The following is a 20,686-nucleotide window of genomic DNA, read 5'->3' as shown; positions in this document are numbered from 1 at the left end:
AAAATAAACAGAATGAGAAATAATAGATTATTTTCACTTTGTTAAATGTTAGAGAAATGGATGCGCGTCAGTCCACTCTCCGGGTCAGAAGGTGGCGGTAATGAAAGCAATTTGCCATCCGCCTATTAACACTAAACGAAGAAGACGTTTTCCTCTTCCGCCGCGGCTAGGGCCCCTCAAACACGAGTTCAGCATTTCTGACTTTACGGGACGCACGGCAACAACACTGGACCGGCTGCCGACACGTAGCTAAGATGGTGAGAAATGATTTCTAATATTTATGCTTCTGTTCGAACAAAGCGTTTCGAGTATTACCTACAATTTAGCGAGCGTAGCTGTCTGTGTTAGCATTAGCTTAGCTTCCATGTTGGCTGGGTGATGGAGCTGAAATAGGTTTCGCCGGCCCCTGGCAGTCGTTACAACTGGGCGGTTGTTTTTTCCCACTCTATCTTTTTTTTTTTTTTTTTTAAATCCTTTTGTCAATCTTTATAATGTTAATAGCTAGTTGGTCATGGCGGATCCCAGCGTAATGTTTCCCCCTCAAAAGCGGGCCGACCTGCTCATTTAAAGTCACTGCTGTTGTTCACAGAAACCGATCCTGCTCCAGGGCCACGAGAGGTCCATCACTCAGATCAAGTATAACAGAGAAGGAGACTTGCTGTTCTCTGTAGCTAAAGACACGGTGAGTTCATAACAGTGAAGTTCACTCATCCATTGTTTGCAGCTGGCTAACTGATTTAGCCTTTCTCTGCAGGTAGCCAACGTGTGGTACTCGGTCAATGGCGAGAGGCTTGGTACCTACAATGGACACACAGGAGCTGTGTGGTGTGTGGACTGTGACTGTATCCTTTTTTTCTGGAAATACACTTGCAAATGTTGTACTTCAAACCAATGTAAAGTTTGAGGTTGTGATCCTGTGGTAGGGTCTGTTTCAGCTCTCTAAGCGTGCATGTTTGGATCCTTGACTATTCCTCTCTCAGGGGACACAAAAAGCGTGCTAACAGGATCAGCAGATAACAGCTGTCGGCTGTGGGACTGTGAGACCGGTAGGTCAAAAACAAGTTAAGCATTTTACCCAAAGGTCCCCTGTTATGGTCATTTCCATTTTTTCACTGTGCTAGAGTAGTGTTGCATGATTACAAAGTAACCCTTATGTGTTGGGCTTTGCTGCAGCTCCTCACCTTTTTGTCCCTACTAAAGGTTTAACTCCTTTTGTGTTAAGCATAACTTTGTTCTGATTGGCCGTTTCTTACAAACAAAAGATTTGAACAGTGGGTGGGTGGGATGTGTATCTCAGGTGGCCATTTTAAGAATGTCTGATCTCAGTTACATGATACTAAATCAAGAGTAGGAAAAAAATGTCTGAAACTGAGTGTTTAAAGCAGCCAGTCTCATGGGGATTACTTGAACATACACTGAGTTAATTGTTTGATTCTTTGGCCCAGGTTAATGACCATCCACCATTGTAACAGCGTATATTTATGATAGAACATAAGGAAAAACACAATGGTTCCCCTTTAATGTTGTTTTTGCCACAACCTCTGAACACTAAAGGCTGGCCAGCTCAGTTCTGGGGCCTCTCTGCTTGCAGGTACTTGTTCCACATTGTTGTTAAGCCTACAGTGTGTCGTCCACAGGTAAACAGCTGGCCCTGCTCAACACCAACTCTGCTGTCAGAACGTGCGGCTTTGACTTCAGTGGCAACATCATCATGTTCTCCACAGACAAGCAGATGGGTTACCAGTGTTTCCTGAACTTCTTTGACCTGAGGGATCCACAGCAGATAGGTACATATACACCGCACACACACTGGTGTTAATCATGGTCTTTAAAAGTGAGACTAAAGAGTCGGACATCAGATTGAATGATTTATAGCCTTGATTGAACATATTTTCCTCTATGTGAAGTAACTCGCCCTTGTCTCAGTTTTGAATGAAAGGTGAGGTAGTTCTGCTTTATAAATCCTGTAGCTTTGTAAATTCCTGTAGTCTGTGCATTTCATTTACATTTTTGATTATTCTGCCCAGCAGAATATGACTCTCGTCAGTGGTGTAAAGCTGAAATCTCTTCCTCTCTCTCTCTCTCTCTCTGCAGAGGACAACCAGCCCTACCTGTCCATACCTTGCAGTGATCACAAAATCACCAGTGCTGTGTGGGGACCTCTGGGAGAGTTTGTCATCGCCGGTCATGAGAACGGAGAGATCAATCAGTTTAGTGCCAAGGTTTGTAACACACTGGGAACATGTGGGAATGTAATAAGCGAGCACCATAGAAGGCCCAATGCTAAGTAAATACAGCTGAGGGTGCTTTAAAATAATAGTGACTTTTACAGAAACATGTAGCACACGGCTGTTCAGCTTCTCCTTATTTTCTATATGTACTGTTACCATGGTGGATGCTCATATTAAACATGACCAAAATATCAAATAGTGATGTAGTCATTGTAAGCCAGACTGCTCTAAACACTGTTTTAAACATGATGTCAGAGAGGGTGACTGTATACAGTTATTTCTGTGTTTTTGTGAGGGGCAGCTTAAAGGGAGAGTAACTAAAGCAGCTTGTTTCAGAGCATGAACTGATGAGCTCCATCAGGGATCACTGTGAGATGAACAAGGATTATTTTGAATTGTAAATCATGCAAAGCTACACTATTAGAGTGCAGGTATAAAAATATGGTTGAAACAAGGAAAATGAATCCATCTTTAAAGCTTCATGTTGTAATTGGATTATTTTTTTGGACAGTCTGGGGAGATCCTGAAGAAGGCCAAGGAGCACACCAAGCAGATCAATGACATCCAGCCATCAGTGGATCTGACCATATTCATCACTGCCTCCAAGGACAACACTGCTAAGGTAAGACCTTTAAACAGAGCCGCTCCTGCTCAGAGATCAGGTCACTGAAAAGCTCATTTCTCAATGAAACTGATGTACATTAATGTTAATGTCAGTCATCAGATTTTAGTCATGCTGTTACTGAGTGTCGGTCATCTTCCTCGTTTCCTTGTAGCTGTTTGACTCGACTTCTCTGGATCACATCAAGACATTTAAGACAGAGAGACCCGTTAACTCTGCTGCCATCTCCCCGATAATGGATCATGTAAGAAAAGCCTCTCGCAGTGCTGCATGTCCTCACCTAATGGACTTTGCACAGAGTATCGGCATTCTGACCTTTATTATTTACACATGCTGTGTCACTCAGGTGGTGATGGGAGGTGGACAGGAAGCCATGGAGGTCACAACTACCTCCACCAGGATTGGCAAGTTTGAGGCCAGGTAAGCTAACGTGACAGAGGTGGGACTCCCCTTTTAATTTTTCCAGGAACATGAAGAAGTGCTCTGGTGCTAACCGCCTTCTTTGCTGTACTCAGGTTCTTCCATGCTGCCTATGAAGAGGAGTTTGGCAGGGTCAAAGGTCACTTCGGCCCAATCAACTGTGTGGCATTCCACCCTGACGGCAAGAGGTACAGGATGGCTGTCTTCCTAATCCACCACCCTAAAATCTACAGATGTCTAGTTAAAACTGTTAAACACATTTCTCCCTTTGTGCTTTCTACAGTTACAGCAGTGGAGGAGAAGACGGATACGTGAGGATTCATTACTTTGACCCACAATACTTTGACTTTGAACTAGAGGCGTAATCTACCAGCTTGCTCGACCCCCACACCTTCAACTAAAATCAGAATCGATCCAGTCAGGAACAAGGAAAAACAGTCAGTCAACACCTTGCCTCCTCCCTTTCATCTGAACTGATCTGGAGTCAGGGTACAACAAAAGTCTGCGGCCATTGACTGATTTTTTTTTTTTTAAGCTGTATACTTCTCCCAGATTGCTTCATAATAAAGGAAGAGAGGGCCCGAGAGGCGACAAGAGTGTGGCGTTTATTTTAAGCAATTTTCTAACATCACTTGGACACTCCTGTGGCATCAGGAGCATCTGGATTTCTGCATATATTTGTGACTGGACTTTAACCCATTAAGTGTATTTAATTTGACAGGAATTTGCGTTAATGATGCTTTTTCTGTTTTGAAGCCATTCCACCACAAATCGCCATAAAGTTGCTTAAAAAGTCATGTCGGTGTGAGCTCTCATTTTGACAGCACTTAATGGTGAAAGATAACCCTGAACAGTTTAGTGATAGAATAGTTGCCAAGTTAAACTGCAGTGGTAATTTCTGATTAAATTTGACTGTGTCCTTGTACATGGAATGAGAACCCAAGAGAAAAGAAATGTACACAGACTACAATTTACTCTTAAGCTTTAGCCTTTGCATGCTGTTGACCTGATCAGATCATTTTGTTGGATGAGAAAAATGGGAAACTGGCCACTTTCAGTAGTAAATTGTAATTTGTAGTTTACTTTTTGGAGAATTGCAAGACAGCCACATGGTTTGAGACTTAAAGGTGGTTTCATGCAGTTTAAATTAAACTGCCTGAAAACTCTTGTCTGAGTGCTCAGCAGTGATATTGAGATGTGTTGCACATGTGAGTTGAAACTGGTCTTAAGCACAAAGCTAATCCACCTACAGTGTCAGTGATGTAGTCCAGGGGTTATTGCCTGTGAAATGACAAACATAATCTTGACCACAAGAGCAGCCGTCAGGTGGTCATTGTGTGCAAGTTCTTGTTTTTGGGCCACAGCGGCTTTTCTATTAGTGTAGATGGACAGGAAATGTGGGGAAGACACACGAGCACATCGGCAACAGGCTGGGACTCGAGCCTGCACCGCAACTCGGCATACGCATGTGATTGCCTGCTCCACTACTGAGCCACCCAGGCGCCCGTCGTGTGTATGTTTCACAAAATCTGACCAGTACTGTAGGAGTAGCTGTTCTTGTACCCCTACCATGGCAGAAACTTGTTACTTTGGGCGGATGAGCTAAAAAAAAAAAAAATTAATCTACACAAACTCACTAATGGCTGGAGATGTTCCCAGCTCTCTTTAAGAAGCTGGCCAGCATGGCATCAAAGATCCCTGCTCTCTGAGCACTTAATCTCAGCCAGAGGCACCAAGACTGTCAGTGGTAAGGTGATAGAGGCAAGGAAAATGCCTTCATTTGATAATTTAATCTTAACTAAATGCACTCTTATAATAGCAGTTTTCTACTCTGAGCAGGACCATTCATACCTAACTTCATTCCATGCCTTCAAGCACCAGCACATGCACACAATTTGAAGTTCAGTATCTTGCACTTCCACGTGCAGCCTGGGGGTCTGGGGATGGAACCAATGAGATTCTGAATGGTAGATCTGCTCTAACTCCTTCGCCACCATTGAAGACCGGTCAGGTGGCACTGCGGCTTGCCCTTTAGTGTACCTTTGGCTCATGGCGTTTGAAAACCACCCATACAATTAATCACTCAGGGCAAAATATGGTTCCATTTTATTTATTTTTTTATAACAAAAAGTTCTGATAATGCACATTTCACAAGGATAGAACTCCAAACAAGCACATGTAGAGGCTTACACCGCCTTCATGTAAATGGTACAAAATATCTAAAATAAGTCACTCATACCCAACATTAAGCCTCTGAAGAGGGTCACACTCATCCTTACATAAACATACAATGGAGGAAAAAAATAAAAACAGAGCAGATATTCATAGAAAGAGGGGCTAAGGGGGCCGACTGTACTCATGATTTTAAATAAGTTACTGAGCAGAGCTCCAGGACTGTTTGGGCGAAGGCAGTAATAAGTACATGCTAAAGGCGAGCTCGATCTAAACATGCATTCAGTGGTGAAGCAACACAGGCAAACTATCTGCCTCGTGCTGGTTACTCAGTATCACAGTATCATAAATAGATGTTTGGAAACTAACAAAGCCTTTTTGCATGTGAGCACTTGGAAATCATCTACGTCTCTGCAGGGATTTTAGCTGAAGCCCCACAAACAGGTTTCTGTGAGAAATATCAGTATAGGAACTGTAACAATCTGGGTGGCTTTTTTCTTATTAAAGCAAGCCTGGTTCACACAACAGCTCATCGGGATTTGTTTTACACTACATGGAGCACCAGCCGGGTGGGGTTTATACCAGTGCATCATTGAGCCTGTGAACAGTGTAAATCAGGCTTGCCTGTAAGAACACATCATAAAAACAGGAATAGAAAAAAGGTCCTATCACTGCAGTGGGAGAATACAGGAATCAAGAGGGGCTTGATAACAATAGAAACATCCATTCCTCTGTGTGCCAGTCTTCAAGTTGTCTTCACCTCTTCTTTTGGTCTGAAACACAGGTTTGAAGTTGAAGCAACAGTTAACACCAGTTTACTCAGAAAACGTCTCAACTTCAATTCTTTTCACAGTACTGCAGCACAACATGAGGACAAAGAGGGCTTTCTCCCAGAGACCACAGGACTTCAGCTGTACTATCAAAAACAATTCTATCAGCAGTTTCAGTCTCTCTGCTGATATTGTCCTCTTTCTCAAACACAGAGTGAAACGGTGGTCTCTATTTGTCATGTGGTGAAAGCTCATAGTGCACTCCCACTGCCCAATCACCTTTATACTTTAAAACAATTAAACCATCGCATGTTATCAACAGCACTGGATAATCATTAACCATTTCATATTGCATTACTTGCTGCAGAATAGATCAGGGTTGCGATGGACCACAATGTTCATGCTCACACACCTTCACTGTATAAATGTACGTGTGTGTGTGTGTGTGTGGTGGGTACTCTAGTATGTCCCTACTGTTCTCTCGGTAGCAGCAGTGGTTGTTTTGTTCTTTGTGTATGGGCCGCACAGTATGCATTAAGAGGGGTGGATAGCACTGCCTTAAATGATATTGTATATTTAGGGCTGGGCCTTGATCTGGCGCTAAATAAAAAAAATTTAATCGAATTGAATGTGGGGAAACCACTGGACACAGTGCTACACACTGAGTTGGTGGAAATTAGCATTTCAAAATAAAAGCTACTGACTGTAACTCCCTGGTTTTTTGTAATGGCCTCTGCAGGTGGAAGCTAATGTTGTGAATCTCAAACTACTTCAAATTGGGAACCTGGAGAAAAAAATTCTATTCTGCATATGTGGTGATGAACAACTTAGACTTATAAAACTGGACCACTCTGTCCCACTCGGAGTGTTTCTTACCCTGATGTGTCCATTTTCTCCTCCTCCTTCTCTTCCTCTTTCACTTCTACGAGGTAAAGAAACATGGGTGAATACTGTCATTTTTAAAACATCCTCTAATAAAGCTTTGTCTCACTAGCCTCACCTTTCTTTTCCTCTCCTTCCTTCTCGTCCTCCTTCTTCACTCGCTTAGCCTTCTTGTGATTAGCTGCGTTACGGCGGCCCCCACCCTGCCCTTCCGCCTCATCCTCAGAGTCAGAAAACTCCTCCTCGCAGGCTATCCTCTTGTCATGAGCTCGGACTGAAACACAGAACACACACAAAAGACATAGAAGTGAATCCTCTCGTCACGGTTTCCTTTAATCAGATCTTAAAATAAATGTAAAAAAAACAATAAATGTCTGATGTCTCTTACTAGAGATGCGTTTGTCAGGGTCTTCCTCTTCCTCATCTCCACTGTCTGGGTGAGGAGCATCCTCTGGGATAACTTGCATCTGGACACCGGGGGCGTGAGGCAGCATACGAAGGTTCTCAAACAGGCGCTGTTTGATCTTCTCCAGGTACTCGTTGGTGTTCTGGTTGGTCATGTTGGAGGGGCTGATGTGCAGCTTGAAATCAGGCCCAAAATACTCAAAGTAATCATTGTAGGGCAGCTCGTTGGGGATGGAGCAGTCCAAGGCGACGGCAGTTTCATAGGTCCAGCAACGGGCCACGTTACGGATGGTGTAGCCTCCGCCACCCAGCATCAGCAGAGGAAGGTTGAAAGTTTTGATGTACTCCACACACTTAGCGTGACCTGCAAGAGTCAATACACACTAGTGTGAAATCCGTGATAGTACAAAAGCAGTTCTGAGAATTGTCTTTGGAGTGTGAGGTTCTACCTTTGATGGTGAGGTTAAAGCAGCCCAGTCTGTCTCCAGACAGAGAATCAGCTCCACATTGTAGGACCACAGCGCTGGGCTGGTACATCTCCATGACTTTAGCCATGATCTAAAACACACATTAATAATTAAGTCAGAGAACAAGCCTGAATATACTCTCTGTTGGTTACGAAAACACTCCTATCATGATAAAAGAGAACTTACAGGCTTAAAGATGGCTTCATAGGACTCATCATCAATGCCATCTCTAAGAGGGTAGTTTACTGCGTAGTACTTGCCCTTTCCTGCTCCAATGTCCTGTGCACATTGGGGAATTCATGTTCACATATGTTCAAATTACACTGGTGATGTGTCAGAGGTAAAAGAGTGAGAAAACTAACCCTCAGGTCTCCAGTGCCAGGGAAGTACTCCCCATACTTGTGGAAAGAGACAGTCATGACCCTGTCTGTGGTGTAGAAGGCCTCCTCCACTCCATCGCCGTGGTGGATGTCAATGTCTATGTATAACACCCTCTGGTGGTATCTGGAGCACAGCACAGAACTCAGTTAATGAACACATGCAGTCCTACTGCTGTATAATCAGAGGAATCCAAAACAATTTTTTCTTTTTTTTTTTTTGTGTGTGTGTGTGGGGGGCAACGACACACATGGTACAGGTACTGAAGGAGCACAGAAGTACTGATCATGTACAAACAGAACACAGCTGTACTGCTTACTTGAGAAGCTCCAGGATGGCCAGGACAATGTCATTGACGTAGCAGAAACCAGAGGCCTCGGACTTCTTGGCGTGATGTAGTCCGCCTGCCCAGTTGATGGCGATGTCTGTCTGCTGCTTGTTCAGCTTCACTGCTCCAGCTACAGGAAAGAACAAACAACATCAAAAAGCTACTAAAACAATTTGATGGTGTTTTAAAGGGGAACTATAACTAACTCTGTATTTTTATTCTTGTAGGTTTGCATGATTAACAGGTGAATATAATCCTTATATATCTTATACAGCCTCTCAGTTCATCCTCTGAAACAGTTGGAAGACGTCACTTTAGCGCCCGCCCTCCTCCTTTAAAGTTTTTGTCGGATTAGCTTCTCTTTGCAAAAAAAAGAACTGAAAAACATAACATAGTGTCCCATACAGTTTTTCTACTGTATGGAACACTGCATATAGAACAGTCTGAAGCCAGAGCTTTTGCCTCATATTACATGCACACACACCAATCTCACTTTTTGAAACTTTGGCCACATTTAATATGAGCGCCAACCACTGTTTATGACAGAAAATTGAAAAAGCTCAATATTGCCAAATATAGCTTATGTGCCCACACATCTTAGAAATCTCTAATTATTCATTACTCTGTTTTTGTCAACAGTTTTTAAGCTTCAGTTATTTTTAAATTGTGGACCATGTGTACACATCACACTTTGTTTAAGCACTGTGCCTGCATCTATACTCTTACAGTCACCCTCACGTCTAACTATTCAAATATATTCTTATCTAACCTATAACTGGTGTTTATAAACTTCCATTCTGCAAACTAAACCAGCCCTCCGCAGTATTTCATGTACATCCCTCCTGTATGAGGGAGTACACCAAAAGATTATGCAGAGTGTGGTTTGAAGACGTACCCACAGAGCCACCCGTTGACAGCTGGCAAAACTCAAAGAGACCATCAAACACCGGACAGTCCTCCCCAACATTAACTGTAAGAAAAAGTACAAGACAGTTTGTATATAACTGAATGGGAGGAAAAGCTGAATTTACAGTCACTGAGAAGAAAACAGCACTCACATCTCTGCATTTGTTTGCTGTACTCAGACATGTTGTCTGGTCGGATGGACCTCAGGAACTTAATGTAGTCATCACTGTGATATTTTGTCATCTCCTCACCACTGGCTTTGTGTGGTCTCTGAAATGACACAGAAAGATTCCTCACATTGTCAGTAAATGTTTGGTGTGGCTGAAATGTTAGACGTTAGATTCAACTCATTGTCATTGTGCACACAACGAAATGATCACTCATCCAGAGACGAGCATCTGTGGTCATGCAGCCAGGGACCGGCGCATGTGGTTTAAGGACACAACGCAGCGCAGGGACAGGGGCTCGAACCTGCAACCTTCCGGCTGCAAGGTGAGCGCCTACCCACTGTGCCACTGCCACTAAATGTTTGGTACAATCATGGTCTGCCACTCTAGGGGAGAGAATGGAGACAGGATTAACCCTGTTTAACTCTATATAATTGATAGTCCTATATAATTGAGGTTGAGATCATTTTCACATTATATTTGTATTAAATTGTTTAAAATAGTAAATGAAGTATGGAAATCTTGTACAGTCGTAAACCATCCATTATCAATCTTCTTTCACTTATTTGGGTCAGGGTCACATGAGCAGAAAGGATACTGAGGCATTCTCAATGCACCGGAGAGCCATGATCTTTTCAGCATGTTCTGGGTCTCCTCTGGGTTGGTCATGCCTGAAAAACCTCATTGAAGACGCACCCAAGAAACACCCCACTCAGATGGCTCATTTTGATGTGAAGGAGTAGTGGCTCTACTCTGAGCCCCAAGGGTGGAAGCCTATTTTTGCCACTTTATATTTATGGCTACATTATTCTGGTAACTACTCAAAGTTTATGGCCATAAATCAGAGAAGGAACATACGGCAAGCCTTCGCTTTCACGCTCATGAACAAGAGCCTGAATTATCTGAACTCCAACACTGACTGTACACTCCAACCCCTTTCAAGCTAAAAGCTATGCCTGCCTGTCAGTGCACAGTTGCAGACTCCTCCAGTGTGAGCTGGAGGTTCTCACTCAGCTAAACCAGCAGGACCACATTATCAGCAAAAAGCAAAGATGTGAAGTTGAGGTAACTGAACCTAGGTCCCTTCACCTGCAGCCTACAAATTCTATCCAGAAAAGTTAGGAAGGAACTCACTAATAAAGGACATCCCTGGCAGAGTCCAATGCCAACTTGGAATGGGTTTAACTTACTGCTGACAATGTAGACCAAACCCTCATTGTGGCTGCACAGAGAACTAGTCACAAACTAACACACGTTAGCCACAAGTAACTGACATGTAGCCAAAGTCTGATTTTTTTTTTTTTTGCAAGAAATACACAACACTGCATGAGCCTCTGTAGCTATGACTCAACGTGGACACTAACTAAATTCAAACAAACAAATTCAAACAAAGCTGTTAAGACACTTCAGAACTGGTGACCGCACTTCTTTTTCCCTCCATTTTTCTACAGTTCTGCAGCAAAACAGTGAGTAATAACTAGCTGTTTTTATATGTGTAAAAACTGTTAGTAGTAGCAATAATATGATACTGTTACCATTAACAGTTTGGCTCAGTGAGGCATCAGACCTGCAATACACTGGCAGAAACCCTGTGTGCGCATCTCAGAACTGTCTGAAGTGTGTGTGGTGGTATGACTCACATAGATCTCCATTTTTCTGTACAGGCCATAGTTGAGGAGGAGGTTGTGTGTCATGCGGATCCTGTGGGGTTTCATGGGATGGCCCTGGCCATAGTAGTAATTCCCCACATCACCTGGGCAAAAACATCAGACACATTTTATGTACATATTTTTAATAAAAAAGAAATAAGAAAAAAAGACACTGCTTTCATGCATTTTAGTTCTTCCTAATGAGGATAACGTCAAGCCAAACTCCACCCAAAACATGCCCTGTTTAACTGCAAATATTATAAGCCTTTAAGTTAACAAGTCTACGGAGTTTCAGACATTGGGATGAGCCCATCCTCAACTTGGCCAGCAATCCTTTTTGTTTTTTTTGGCAACTTGCAAAACGCATACTGCATGTATGGACCCATCCATGGCTTGATATCAAGACTTGATATCACAACACAAACATGTTAAAAAGCGCACAGGAACGTCTGAGAAAGACCAAAACTAAAAACAGTTAACACAGCTAAATCAACCGCAGTTTCTACACTCAGCGTTACGCAAGTTATGCATGCGGTTATGCATATTAGGAAAAAAAAGGCGATAAATATATTATAACTTCACGATACTATTTGCATGAAACCACTCAACTACACAACGCTGATCACAGAGGAACCCGGAGCATCGGTCCACACTTCTCGGAAGTTGTTAGCAAGTCTGAGAACACTGATGTGATTAGCGTCGGATAGCTTCATGACTCTTCTATGCTGCTAGAAACATCTTATTAGCACCACGCATGCACAAATCACAACCCAACATAATGCTCTAACAATTAAACGAGATGGACCCGGTTATTAAATCACCTGAAAGTCCGATGGAGATACGGCGATGTGCTGCGTGCAGGTTTAAGCTAACAGCTAACTAAGCATTCCGTGCTACCGTGCTAACATTAGCTCGCCACACCGGCTAGTTAACCTGGCGGTACAGCACCGCTTTGCTTTTATTTATGAAAGACGTTTAATATTTCATACTCTTCTAATGCCACTTCAATATAAAGACAAACTAAGGTGCATAAGTTCGATATTTACCGTCATAGTAATAGCAAACTTTCTTCTTTGTTCCTTGAGACAGCGCCATTTTACCCCCGTTCGTGCTCGCCGGTTCCTCTCTGGCTCCAGGGAGCGCTCGTTGAGGTTCCGTCAACCAATCACAGAGGCTCAACCGCCCCACTGGGAGGCGCCGGTTTTACAAACCGAAGAGCGCCCTAAAATTCATCCTCAGCCGATCAAATTAGTGCGCTCCGCAGGCTGTGTTTGCACAAGTTTACCTTCAGGGCCGCCAATGACAAAGATTTCTTCTCATTTTCAGTCGCCGTTGGATAGTCGGGTTTAAACTGCAAGAAGCAATGAAGGCAAATTTGAAATAATGATGAAAACAGAATTTGAAAAGAAAAAAGCAGATGAACTGCAGCAACCCCTCTGACAGGGAGTGGGATTTTTTTTTTTTTACTTCAGCAATTTGTCTTTTTCAATCCCCAAATATAATATTCATAGTAATAGTAATATTTTGCACAAGATTCTTCTCCATTCTTAGAAGGTTATGTAGTTTAGCTGTATATACGGTTAGATCTTAATTGTTGCTTTAATTTGAAATTTGTGTTTGGACATTGAAAGAACCAGCCAGTTGGTTTGCTTTGTTTGTTCTCACTGAACAATAAAAACCTTTAAATGAGCCAGAGGTCAATGTTTTTAAAAACGCAATAAAACAATATTTTGTAAGCAGATGTATCCAGTGTAGGTCCTGCATTATGTGAGATGGAAACATGTTCTTCTCTTAAAAGACAGCTGTAAGTATGATTTAACAAATGTATGTAAGGTGGAAGTATATTTAAAATGAAGACACCCAACGATTAGAACTCAAGGCTGTCCGCCAGGTGGCGGTATGAGCTCACTTGTGCTTGGCTTTAACTTCCAAATCTCTGCAGAACCTGTCAGCGCTGAATGAAAAATGCAGCAGCTCCGAAGTGATCAGTCACAGTATCTCACCTACATCATGCAGTGCAAACAAAACAACGATGTACAGAATAAACCGAACACTGGAAAGGTGAACTCCGTGTGGAGCGGCCATCAATAATTTATAGCTCACTGTATCTTCTGTGCCTGCGCACAGGGTGGGGGTGTGTGTGGATGGTTTACGCAATTAAGTGTGCTTTTGCCATTATTTTATGTACAATTTAGACTGTTAATAAGAAAAAAATTCACTGTTGGAAGTCAGTATGTGAAAACTACAAGATACACAGCACTGCATCAACTGGGAGCTCCAGCTTTGTTTAAATAATTCAGAATTGTTTGAAGGCTGGATCCAAATGTAGCTCAGATCTCAACTCATCATATCAGCATGTGAACTAGGTCAGATCAGCCTGAGCAGGACTGCTGTGTTCAGCTGGCCATGCTCAGGAGGCTGTTCGCCTTCAAAGGAAGACTGCGAATGTGAAGGGGATGAGGGCAGATGTAGCAGTGCTGATCTCAGGGCCACGGGACTAATGGAGGAGCCAGGGGTCAGCGGACTCACACTGGAATGTCAGAGCTCTCAGTTATCTCCAAACCAAGGGCCATGCGGGATCAGTTATCAATAAGAATACTGGGCGTTTGTTTTTTAATGAGCAATGAATCGTCAATACAGTGATAAAATGAACATCTCTCTCTCTTTTTTTTTTTTTTTTTTACCCTCTGAGATGTTTTCAGTCATTTTTGATTTGTGGAAAAGCACAAAATCAATAGTTAGTTACAAGTGGCCTCGGGCTGTAAGTTATAAGTTTAAAAAAATGCACCAGAATAAAACTTTACTGATGTTAATATTCAGATTTAATGGCTTATATCTGATACAAATATACCACCAAAAAACAAACAAACAAATTATTTCCATTGTAACGTTCTGGTTTCTGACCCTGTCCTACAGCAAAGTCCTCCCAGATGTAAGCCTCCAAACTGGGTACCAAGCACTCATTTGGGTGATTATTTTGAAACGTAATCTAAGCATTATCCAAACTAACAGGCAGCACGGTGGCACAGTGGTTAGCATTGTTGCCTCACAGCAAGAAGGTCTGAGAAGGATGAGCAGAAGAGAATGGATGGACGGATGGAAATTAACTGTAGTTTAAATGATCACTGGGATATGTACAGAGTCCTCATACAAATCTAACAAAATAACACTTAAAGGTTTGCTGTCTTTGCCCTGTTTCACCGCTTTACCATCTTTGCTGTTGTGGAATTGTCCCGTGGATTTCATGGAAATCTGGAACGCTGCAAAAGCAAGAATTCATCTTCCAAATGTGGAGGTTGAATCTATGAACCTATGGGTGGCTTAAAGGGCTTCTGTGGTCAGCTAGAGCAGCAGAATACCAGCTCTATTTACTCTTTTCTCTTATATCTCCCGAACCACCTGATGTTAACCCATTAATGACTCATTTATGTGTTTATACAGTGCTGTGAAAAATAATTTATCAGACAAAGATAACCAGAGTAAATACAAAATGCAGTTTTTAAATGATGATTTCATATATTGAAGGGAAAGTTATCCAAAGCTAACTGGCCCTGTGTGAAAAAGGAATCGCTCCCTAAACTTAATAACTGGTTGTGCCACCTTTGCAGCAAGAACTGCAATCAAACATTTGCAATAACTGGCAATGAGTCTTTGACATCACTGTGGAGGAATTTTAGCCCCCTCCTCTCTGCAGAACGGTTTTAATTGGAGGGTTTCGGAGCATGAGCGTCCTGTTTAAGGTCATGCCAAAGACTCTCAATCAGGTGTAAGTCCGGACTTTAACTAGGCCACTCCAAAACTTGCATTTTAGTTTTCTGAGCCATTCAGAGGTGGACCTGATGGTGTGTTTTGGCTCACTGTCCTGTGCTTGAGCTTCAGGGCATGAACCGATGGCCCGACGTTCTCCTTCAGGATTTTCTGGTAAGTGATAATTGGTCCAGGTCCTGAAGCAGCAAAGCAGTCCCAGACCATCACACTACCACCATGTCTGGCTGTTGGTGTGATGTTTCTGATATGAAATATTTTCCCAAAAGTCTTGGGGATCATCAGGATGTTTTTGATGCAAGACGAACCTTTGTGTTCTTTTGAGCAGTGGGTTTCTCCTTGGAGCTCTCCCATGGATGCCATTTTTGCCCAGCATCATTCTTATTGCTGAATCATGAACTCTGACCTTAACTGAGGCAAGTGAGGCCTGCAGTTCTTTAGATGTTGTCCTTGGTTCTTTTGTGAGCTCCTGGATGAGTCACTGATACGCTCTAGGAGTAATTTTGGTAGGCCGGCCGCTCCTAGGAAGAGTAATCACTGTTCCAAGTTTTCTCCATTTGTGTTTAACAGCTCTCACTGTGGTTTGCCGGCATCTCAAAGCCTTGGGAATGTCTCCGTAACCCTTTCCAGGCTGATAGATGTCAGTGACTTTGTTTCTCAGCTGTTTTTCAGATCGTAGCACGATGTGTTGTTTTTCGGGACTACTTTACTCTGTCAAACGGTAATTTAAGTGATTTCTTGACTCAACAGGTCTGGCAGTAATCAGGCCTGGGAGTGGCTGGTGAAATTGAACCCAGCTTTTCAAAAAAATGTGGTTAATCAGTTATGACATTTGAAACATGTAAAAGTGACAAATGTAAAATTATATACGCAGTACCAGTCAAAAGTTTGGACACACTCATTGATTGGTACTGTATGTGATGCTTACTTTTCTATTGATTGACTTCTCCTAGTGCACGTTAACTAACGAGACGTCTGTTTGTGCGTTATAAGTGTCTCCGTGTGCCAGACAAGCTCGAGACTCTCTAAGTGAAATGTACTGTGTTAAACCCGGCGTCATGCGTGATGGAAATAAGCATAAAGACACATAAACAGGCAGGTAACCAACATTTATTTACCATTATCAACTTTACAATAAAACCAGTAACATCTGTCAACATTAGCAAAATAAAGAACAGAAATCAATCCAATGTATTTACAGAGACAAAGCAGATTCAGGCTCACACACGACAGATAAACAACTCTGCTTCATATCAAACCGCAACAGTGAACATAGCAAGCTTAAGTGTTCTTTTTTTTTTTCTCATAGTAAGGTAAAAATCAAAATTGTCTATCTTTTTTTTTTTTCTCTTCGAACAAACAAGACATAGCTTCTCTGAATCTTTAAGATGGTTCTCTATAATACACCACAAAATACTTCAAATTTGGGTTAAAATATAGGAATGTAAAAAGTTGGTAAGTCTCTTTAATTTTCTGATTTCTTTTCTTTTTTTTTTTTTCTTCTATTTAACAGTCATTTCAAGTGGTGGTGGTGTCCTAGTATCTTATCTAGCGTCGTTCCTTCAACAGGAGGCATCTTGATCTGTAGATTTTTAGGGAAAAGATGCTTCGACTCCATCCGTCATCCATCGGTACTTCATGGTGTCATTTGCTGGCCATCTAGCCATTAAAATCCATTTTCCACACAGCGACCAACCCACAGCCTAAAACTCAGTCCAGGTCCAGATGTCGAGCAGTAACCAGGAAAGTGATCTAGTGAATCTAGTCTGTCGTCTTGTTATCATGACGAAAAGTGGCACGTCGAAGGAGTCTGTCACATACATGTGTATATATTTACATATACATATATCCATATACATATGTATACATATACACATATATATATAAATATATATATATACTCTTAAATTTTCTTTCTCTCTCTTGAAAAACAGTTCACCCAGTTCATTGTGAGCTAAAGGTACAATCACTCTTTCTTTTCAGAGGGAGCGGGGGTCGAGCTGCTCTCCTCTGTTGGTTTCGTGGCCTCAGGGGCCGGAGCAGCTGCCTCTTTGGCCTCCTCCTTGGGGGCCTCCTCCTTAGTCAGCCCCTCCTCCACCTTCGGAGCCTCTGCGGCAGCCTCCTCCTTCACCTCCTCCTTTTTCTCCTCGGCGGGAGCGGCAGCTCCATTCTCAGCAGGCTTCTCCTCAGAGGGGGCAGCGGCAGCTGCTTCCTCTTTCACAGCCTCGCTCTTCTTGCTCTTCTTGATATTCAGTTTAAAGTTGAAGGATTTCTTCAGGGAGAACTTCTTCTTCTTCTTCTCTTTGGTGGTTTCTTTGGCTGCAGCCTCGCCCTCGGGTTTCGCAGCCTCTCCATCTGCAGCAGGCGCTGGTTCAATAGTGTCACCTCCCGCGCCGGCTTCAGGCTCCTTGGCAGCCTCGGCGGAGCCGTTGGTAGCAGCAGCATCCCCATCAGGCTTTGTAGAGACATCACCGTTGGTCTTCACATGTCCATTCTCCTGGAGAAAGGGTTAAAAAAGAAAAAAGTCACATTTTTGCAAATATTATGGTTTTTAATGAAAAACATCAATGTGCACGCATAAAATACAAACAACAACTGCTACCGCTGCTGTGCAGGTCTCGTATCTTCTCTGAGCATCGTTGTGCTCATCAACTAACCACCATGTCGTCTGGCTCAGAGGCGACGCCTTGCAGTACGCTAATCAGACGATAGACGGCGCCAGCGTCTTACAGACCGCCCGAGTTACCAGACAGACGGGCTCAACAAAGACGAGGCTGAAGCTCATCGATGGAAGAATGAAAACACCTTAACTGATCAGTCCCCCCCCCCCTCCCACCAGGGAAATTTATTAAATTTATAACGGGGGTGGGGGGAGTGGTTGGTCAAAGATGCAAAGCAAAATATTTAATTGCGAATTAAGCTTTTTCAAGCCTACTTGAAAAAAAAAAAAAGTGGGGGAAATTCCATTCATAATAATCAACTCATTTTGAATATTAGTGACATTTATCATCAGACTGATGACTAATCTCACTTACATTACATTTCGGAAAGTACCAGTTTGCGAGATTTGCGGTTAGACGACAGCAGGGCTCCTTCAGGGAGGAGTAGTAGACTGCCTACGTGCGATCGAGCTGCCCCCCTCCCCCTTTGTGGCTGGCACTGTCAAAAACACTGTGCGGGTTCTCGGTTCGACCTCAGCTTCAAATAAACATACTTTAAACTTGGCCAACCGCGACAAATAACAGTCCCCCAGCGGACTAATATGTTTTTTGGTGGTGCTCTGACTGACCACCGCTGAGCACGCCACACAGATGCTAAAAGCCCCACCTGACCTGCCGAAAACGTCCTCACATTCAAGTTTAATCAATTCATCGATAGCCAAGTCCGCTTTCGTGTGAGAAACTATACTTTTATTAATTTATTCTTTTCCCCTCCAGTGATAAAGTAGTCATACAGAGCCACCAGAAAGTATAATTACCTGTCCGTTGGTTTTGGCAGCGGCAGCATCAGCGGCAGCAGCGTTCGCCTCCGCGGCCACCTCTCCCTTGGATGCCTGGGATCCCATTGTCTTCGGTGAGTTGCGGTCTTCCAAAGCAAATTAAAAAGAAAAACTAAAAAAGGCGGGTTTTAAGTTAATCCAACTCCAGAGTGAGTTACGTATCCTGCGGTGAAATCGTGAAAAGTGCTTGTTTTTATTTTTATTTTGAATTTCTTCAAACGGCAGCTACTTCCCTCCGATTGTTCCCGCTGTCTGACTTGTCACCCCGATAGAGAGAGACCCTCTAAACTCGAAGCTCGCTGAACGCAGCGCTTCAACATACAGCAGGTTCAGGGCGCCACCCGTGGGCGGGGTCCGTGCAGGCACGGCCAATCATCGTCTGGTCCGGGACAGCTTTGACCAATCACCGCTGACTCTCTAATTGTCTCCGCCCCCTGAGTGGACCCCCAGCGATGAAAGCGCTACTAAATTGAGTGTTTTATAGGCATAAAACTAAAGAAACAATGCTGACATAGCATAAAGATAAAAGAAAAGGCTCCCACACGAAATCAGTTTCCTTCCTTGTAGTGAGTATGAGTACATTTGCTTACCTCAGTTCTTCTGACAGCTGATGATTCAGAGATAAGATGAGGAGCGCATATCCTTATAGGACATCTAGGTGATTACCAGAGAAGAGTGAGGTATATTTATAGTAAACATTAAATCACTTGTTTGGGTGTGTGTGCTAGCTCTGACAATATTGCACTTACTACACTCAATCGTAGCAGAAACATGACTGAAAGAATGTTTAATCAAGAAATCTGCAGTGTGAACATAGTATAACAACTCTGGCAACATTACTCACTGTATCAGTTTACTTACACAGTATGTATAAGGACCCCTTAGGGCTGCAACTAGTTCTTTTCAATTATTAACTGACTGGTAGATTATTTTCTCAGTTAATATCTTTATTGTTTCATTTTTAAAATGCCAAAAAAAAAAAAAAAAAGAAAAGTAAAAGGCCAAAAAAAAAAGTAGAAAGACAACACACAAGATTTATTTTCCTCTCACCTCCAGTTCTCTCTGCCTTATTTCATGGCATTTTGCAATGCACTTTGCGTCGACTGTTTCACTTTTGCTTGCTGGAGTGGGGAAATTTCTGACTGGACATCTTTTGGTTTCGGTATCACTGCGGATTCTCACAAATGCATATCTTAAATTACACTCTGATTCAGCACTTAGTCAGATTGTCAGTAAAATACATCACCTTTCCAAAAGGAATATCTGCTGGATGATGTAGCTTGTATCATATGTTATGAAAAAGCTGGCATATTTTTACACTATAGTGCCAAAAGTATTCGCTCGTCTGCCTTCACACGCATATGAACCTGAGTAAGACCCTATTCTTAATCCATAGGGTTTAATATGATGCTGGCCCACCCTTTGCAGCTATAACAGCTTCAGCTCTTCTGGGAAGGCTTTCCACAAGGTTTAGGAGTGTTTCTGGGAAATTTTGACCAATTTTGACTCTGTGCAGGCCAGTTAAGTTCTTCAACACCAAACTCGCTCATTCATGTCTTTATGGTCCTTCCTTTGTGCACTGGTGCGCAGTCACGTTAGAACAGGAAGGGGCCATCCCCAAACTATTCCCACAAAGTTGGGAGCATGAAATTCCAAAATGTCTTGGTGTGCTGAAGTATTAAGAGTTCCTTATTTTTGAAACACGACTAAATTAACTTTAATTTCAATAGCCACTGGAGCATAGAAACTTTGTATATGGATGCTCAAGTCAAATTATACAAATGACTCTGGCCTAAAGTAAGGTTTTAAAGGCTTTTTGTGCATTTTCCCTCCAGGTACACCTCTGTCCTTCCCACCTTGGTCTGTCCTCACCCAAAGGAGCAGCTAAGTGGTAAAATAGAATTACGTCTGTCATACAATACAATGTTGAAGGGGAGTTTCATCTATAGTTCACTGTGGATGTAGGGGACACTTTTGTGGCCATCAGACTGGAGAACAGGATCCCTGCTGAGGCCAGTGGCATGT

The 20,686-nt window shown here is 42.7% G+C and overlaps 3 protein-coding genes across 3 annotated transcripts; 1 reads left to right on the top strand and 2 right to left on the bottom strand.

Moving 5' to 3' along the window:
* Positions 1–125: 125 nt before the first annotated feature.
* Positions 126–3,862, top strand: eif3i (eukaryotic translation initiation factor 3, subunit I). Its single transcript, XM_030740858.1, has 11 exons — positions 126–257; positions 590–682; positions 755–842; positions 981–1,046; positions 1,638–1,787; positions 2,095–2,222; positions 2,743–2,853; positions 3,008–3,097; positions 3,200–3,273; positions 3,369–3,461; positions 3,557–3,862. The coding sequence occupies exons 1-11, from the start codon at positions 255–257 to the stop codon at positions 3,636–3,638; spliced, it is 978 nt and encodes a 325-aa protein (XP_030596718.1). The 5' UTR covers positions 126–254; the 3' UTR covers positions 3,639–3,862.
* Positions 3,863–5,367: 1,505 nt separating this feature from the next.
* On the bottom strand, positions 5,368–12,590 carry hdac1 (histone deacetylase 1). Its single transcript, XM_030740305.1, has 12 exons — positions 12,444–12,590; positions 11,389–11,501; positions 9,734–9,851; positions 9,571–9,645; positions 8,667–8,805; positions 8,332–8,473; positions 8,156–8,248; positions 7,952–8,060; positions 7,486–7,866; positions 7,216–7,371; positions 7,092–7,137; positions 5,368–6,218 (listed from the first exon to the last, which is right to left on the bottom strand). Exons 1-12 carry the CDS (start codon positions 12,490–12,492, stop codon positions 6,191–6,193), a joined length of 1,449 nt encoding a protein of 482 aa, XP_030596165.1. The 5' UTR covers positions 12,493–12,590; the 3' UTR covers positions 5,368–6,190.
* A 3,666-nt stretch (positions 12,591–16,256) lies between these two features.
* Positions 16,257–18,961, bottom strand: marcksl1b (MARCKS-like 1b). The gene is made up of 2 exons (XM_030740306.1): positions 18,641–18,961; positions 16,257–17,659 (listed from the first exon to the last, which is right to left on the bottom strand). Exons 1-2 carry the CDS (start codon positions 18,725–18,727, stop codon positions 17,129–17,131), a joined length of 618 nt encoding a protein of 205 aa, XP_030596166.1. The 5' UTR covers positions 18,728–18,961; the 3' UTR covers positions 16,257–17,128.
* Between the last annotated feature and the right edge of the window lie 1,725 nt (positions 18,962–20,686).

The sequence above is a fragment of the Archocentrus centrarchus genome, chromosome 11 (assembly GCF_007364275.1).
Source record: "Archocentrus centrarchus isolate MPI-CPG fArcCen1 chromosome 11, fArcCen1, whole genome shotgun sequence".
Classification (NCBI taxonomy): Eukaryota; Metazoa; Chordata; class Actinopteri; order Cichliformes; family Cichlidae; genus Archocentrus; species Archocentrus centrarchus.
The sequence above is the reverse complement of the archived record's forward strand: the minus strand, read 5'-3'. Positions and strand labels throughout refer to the sequence as shown.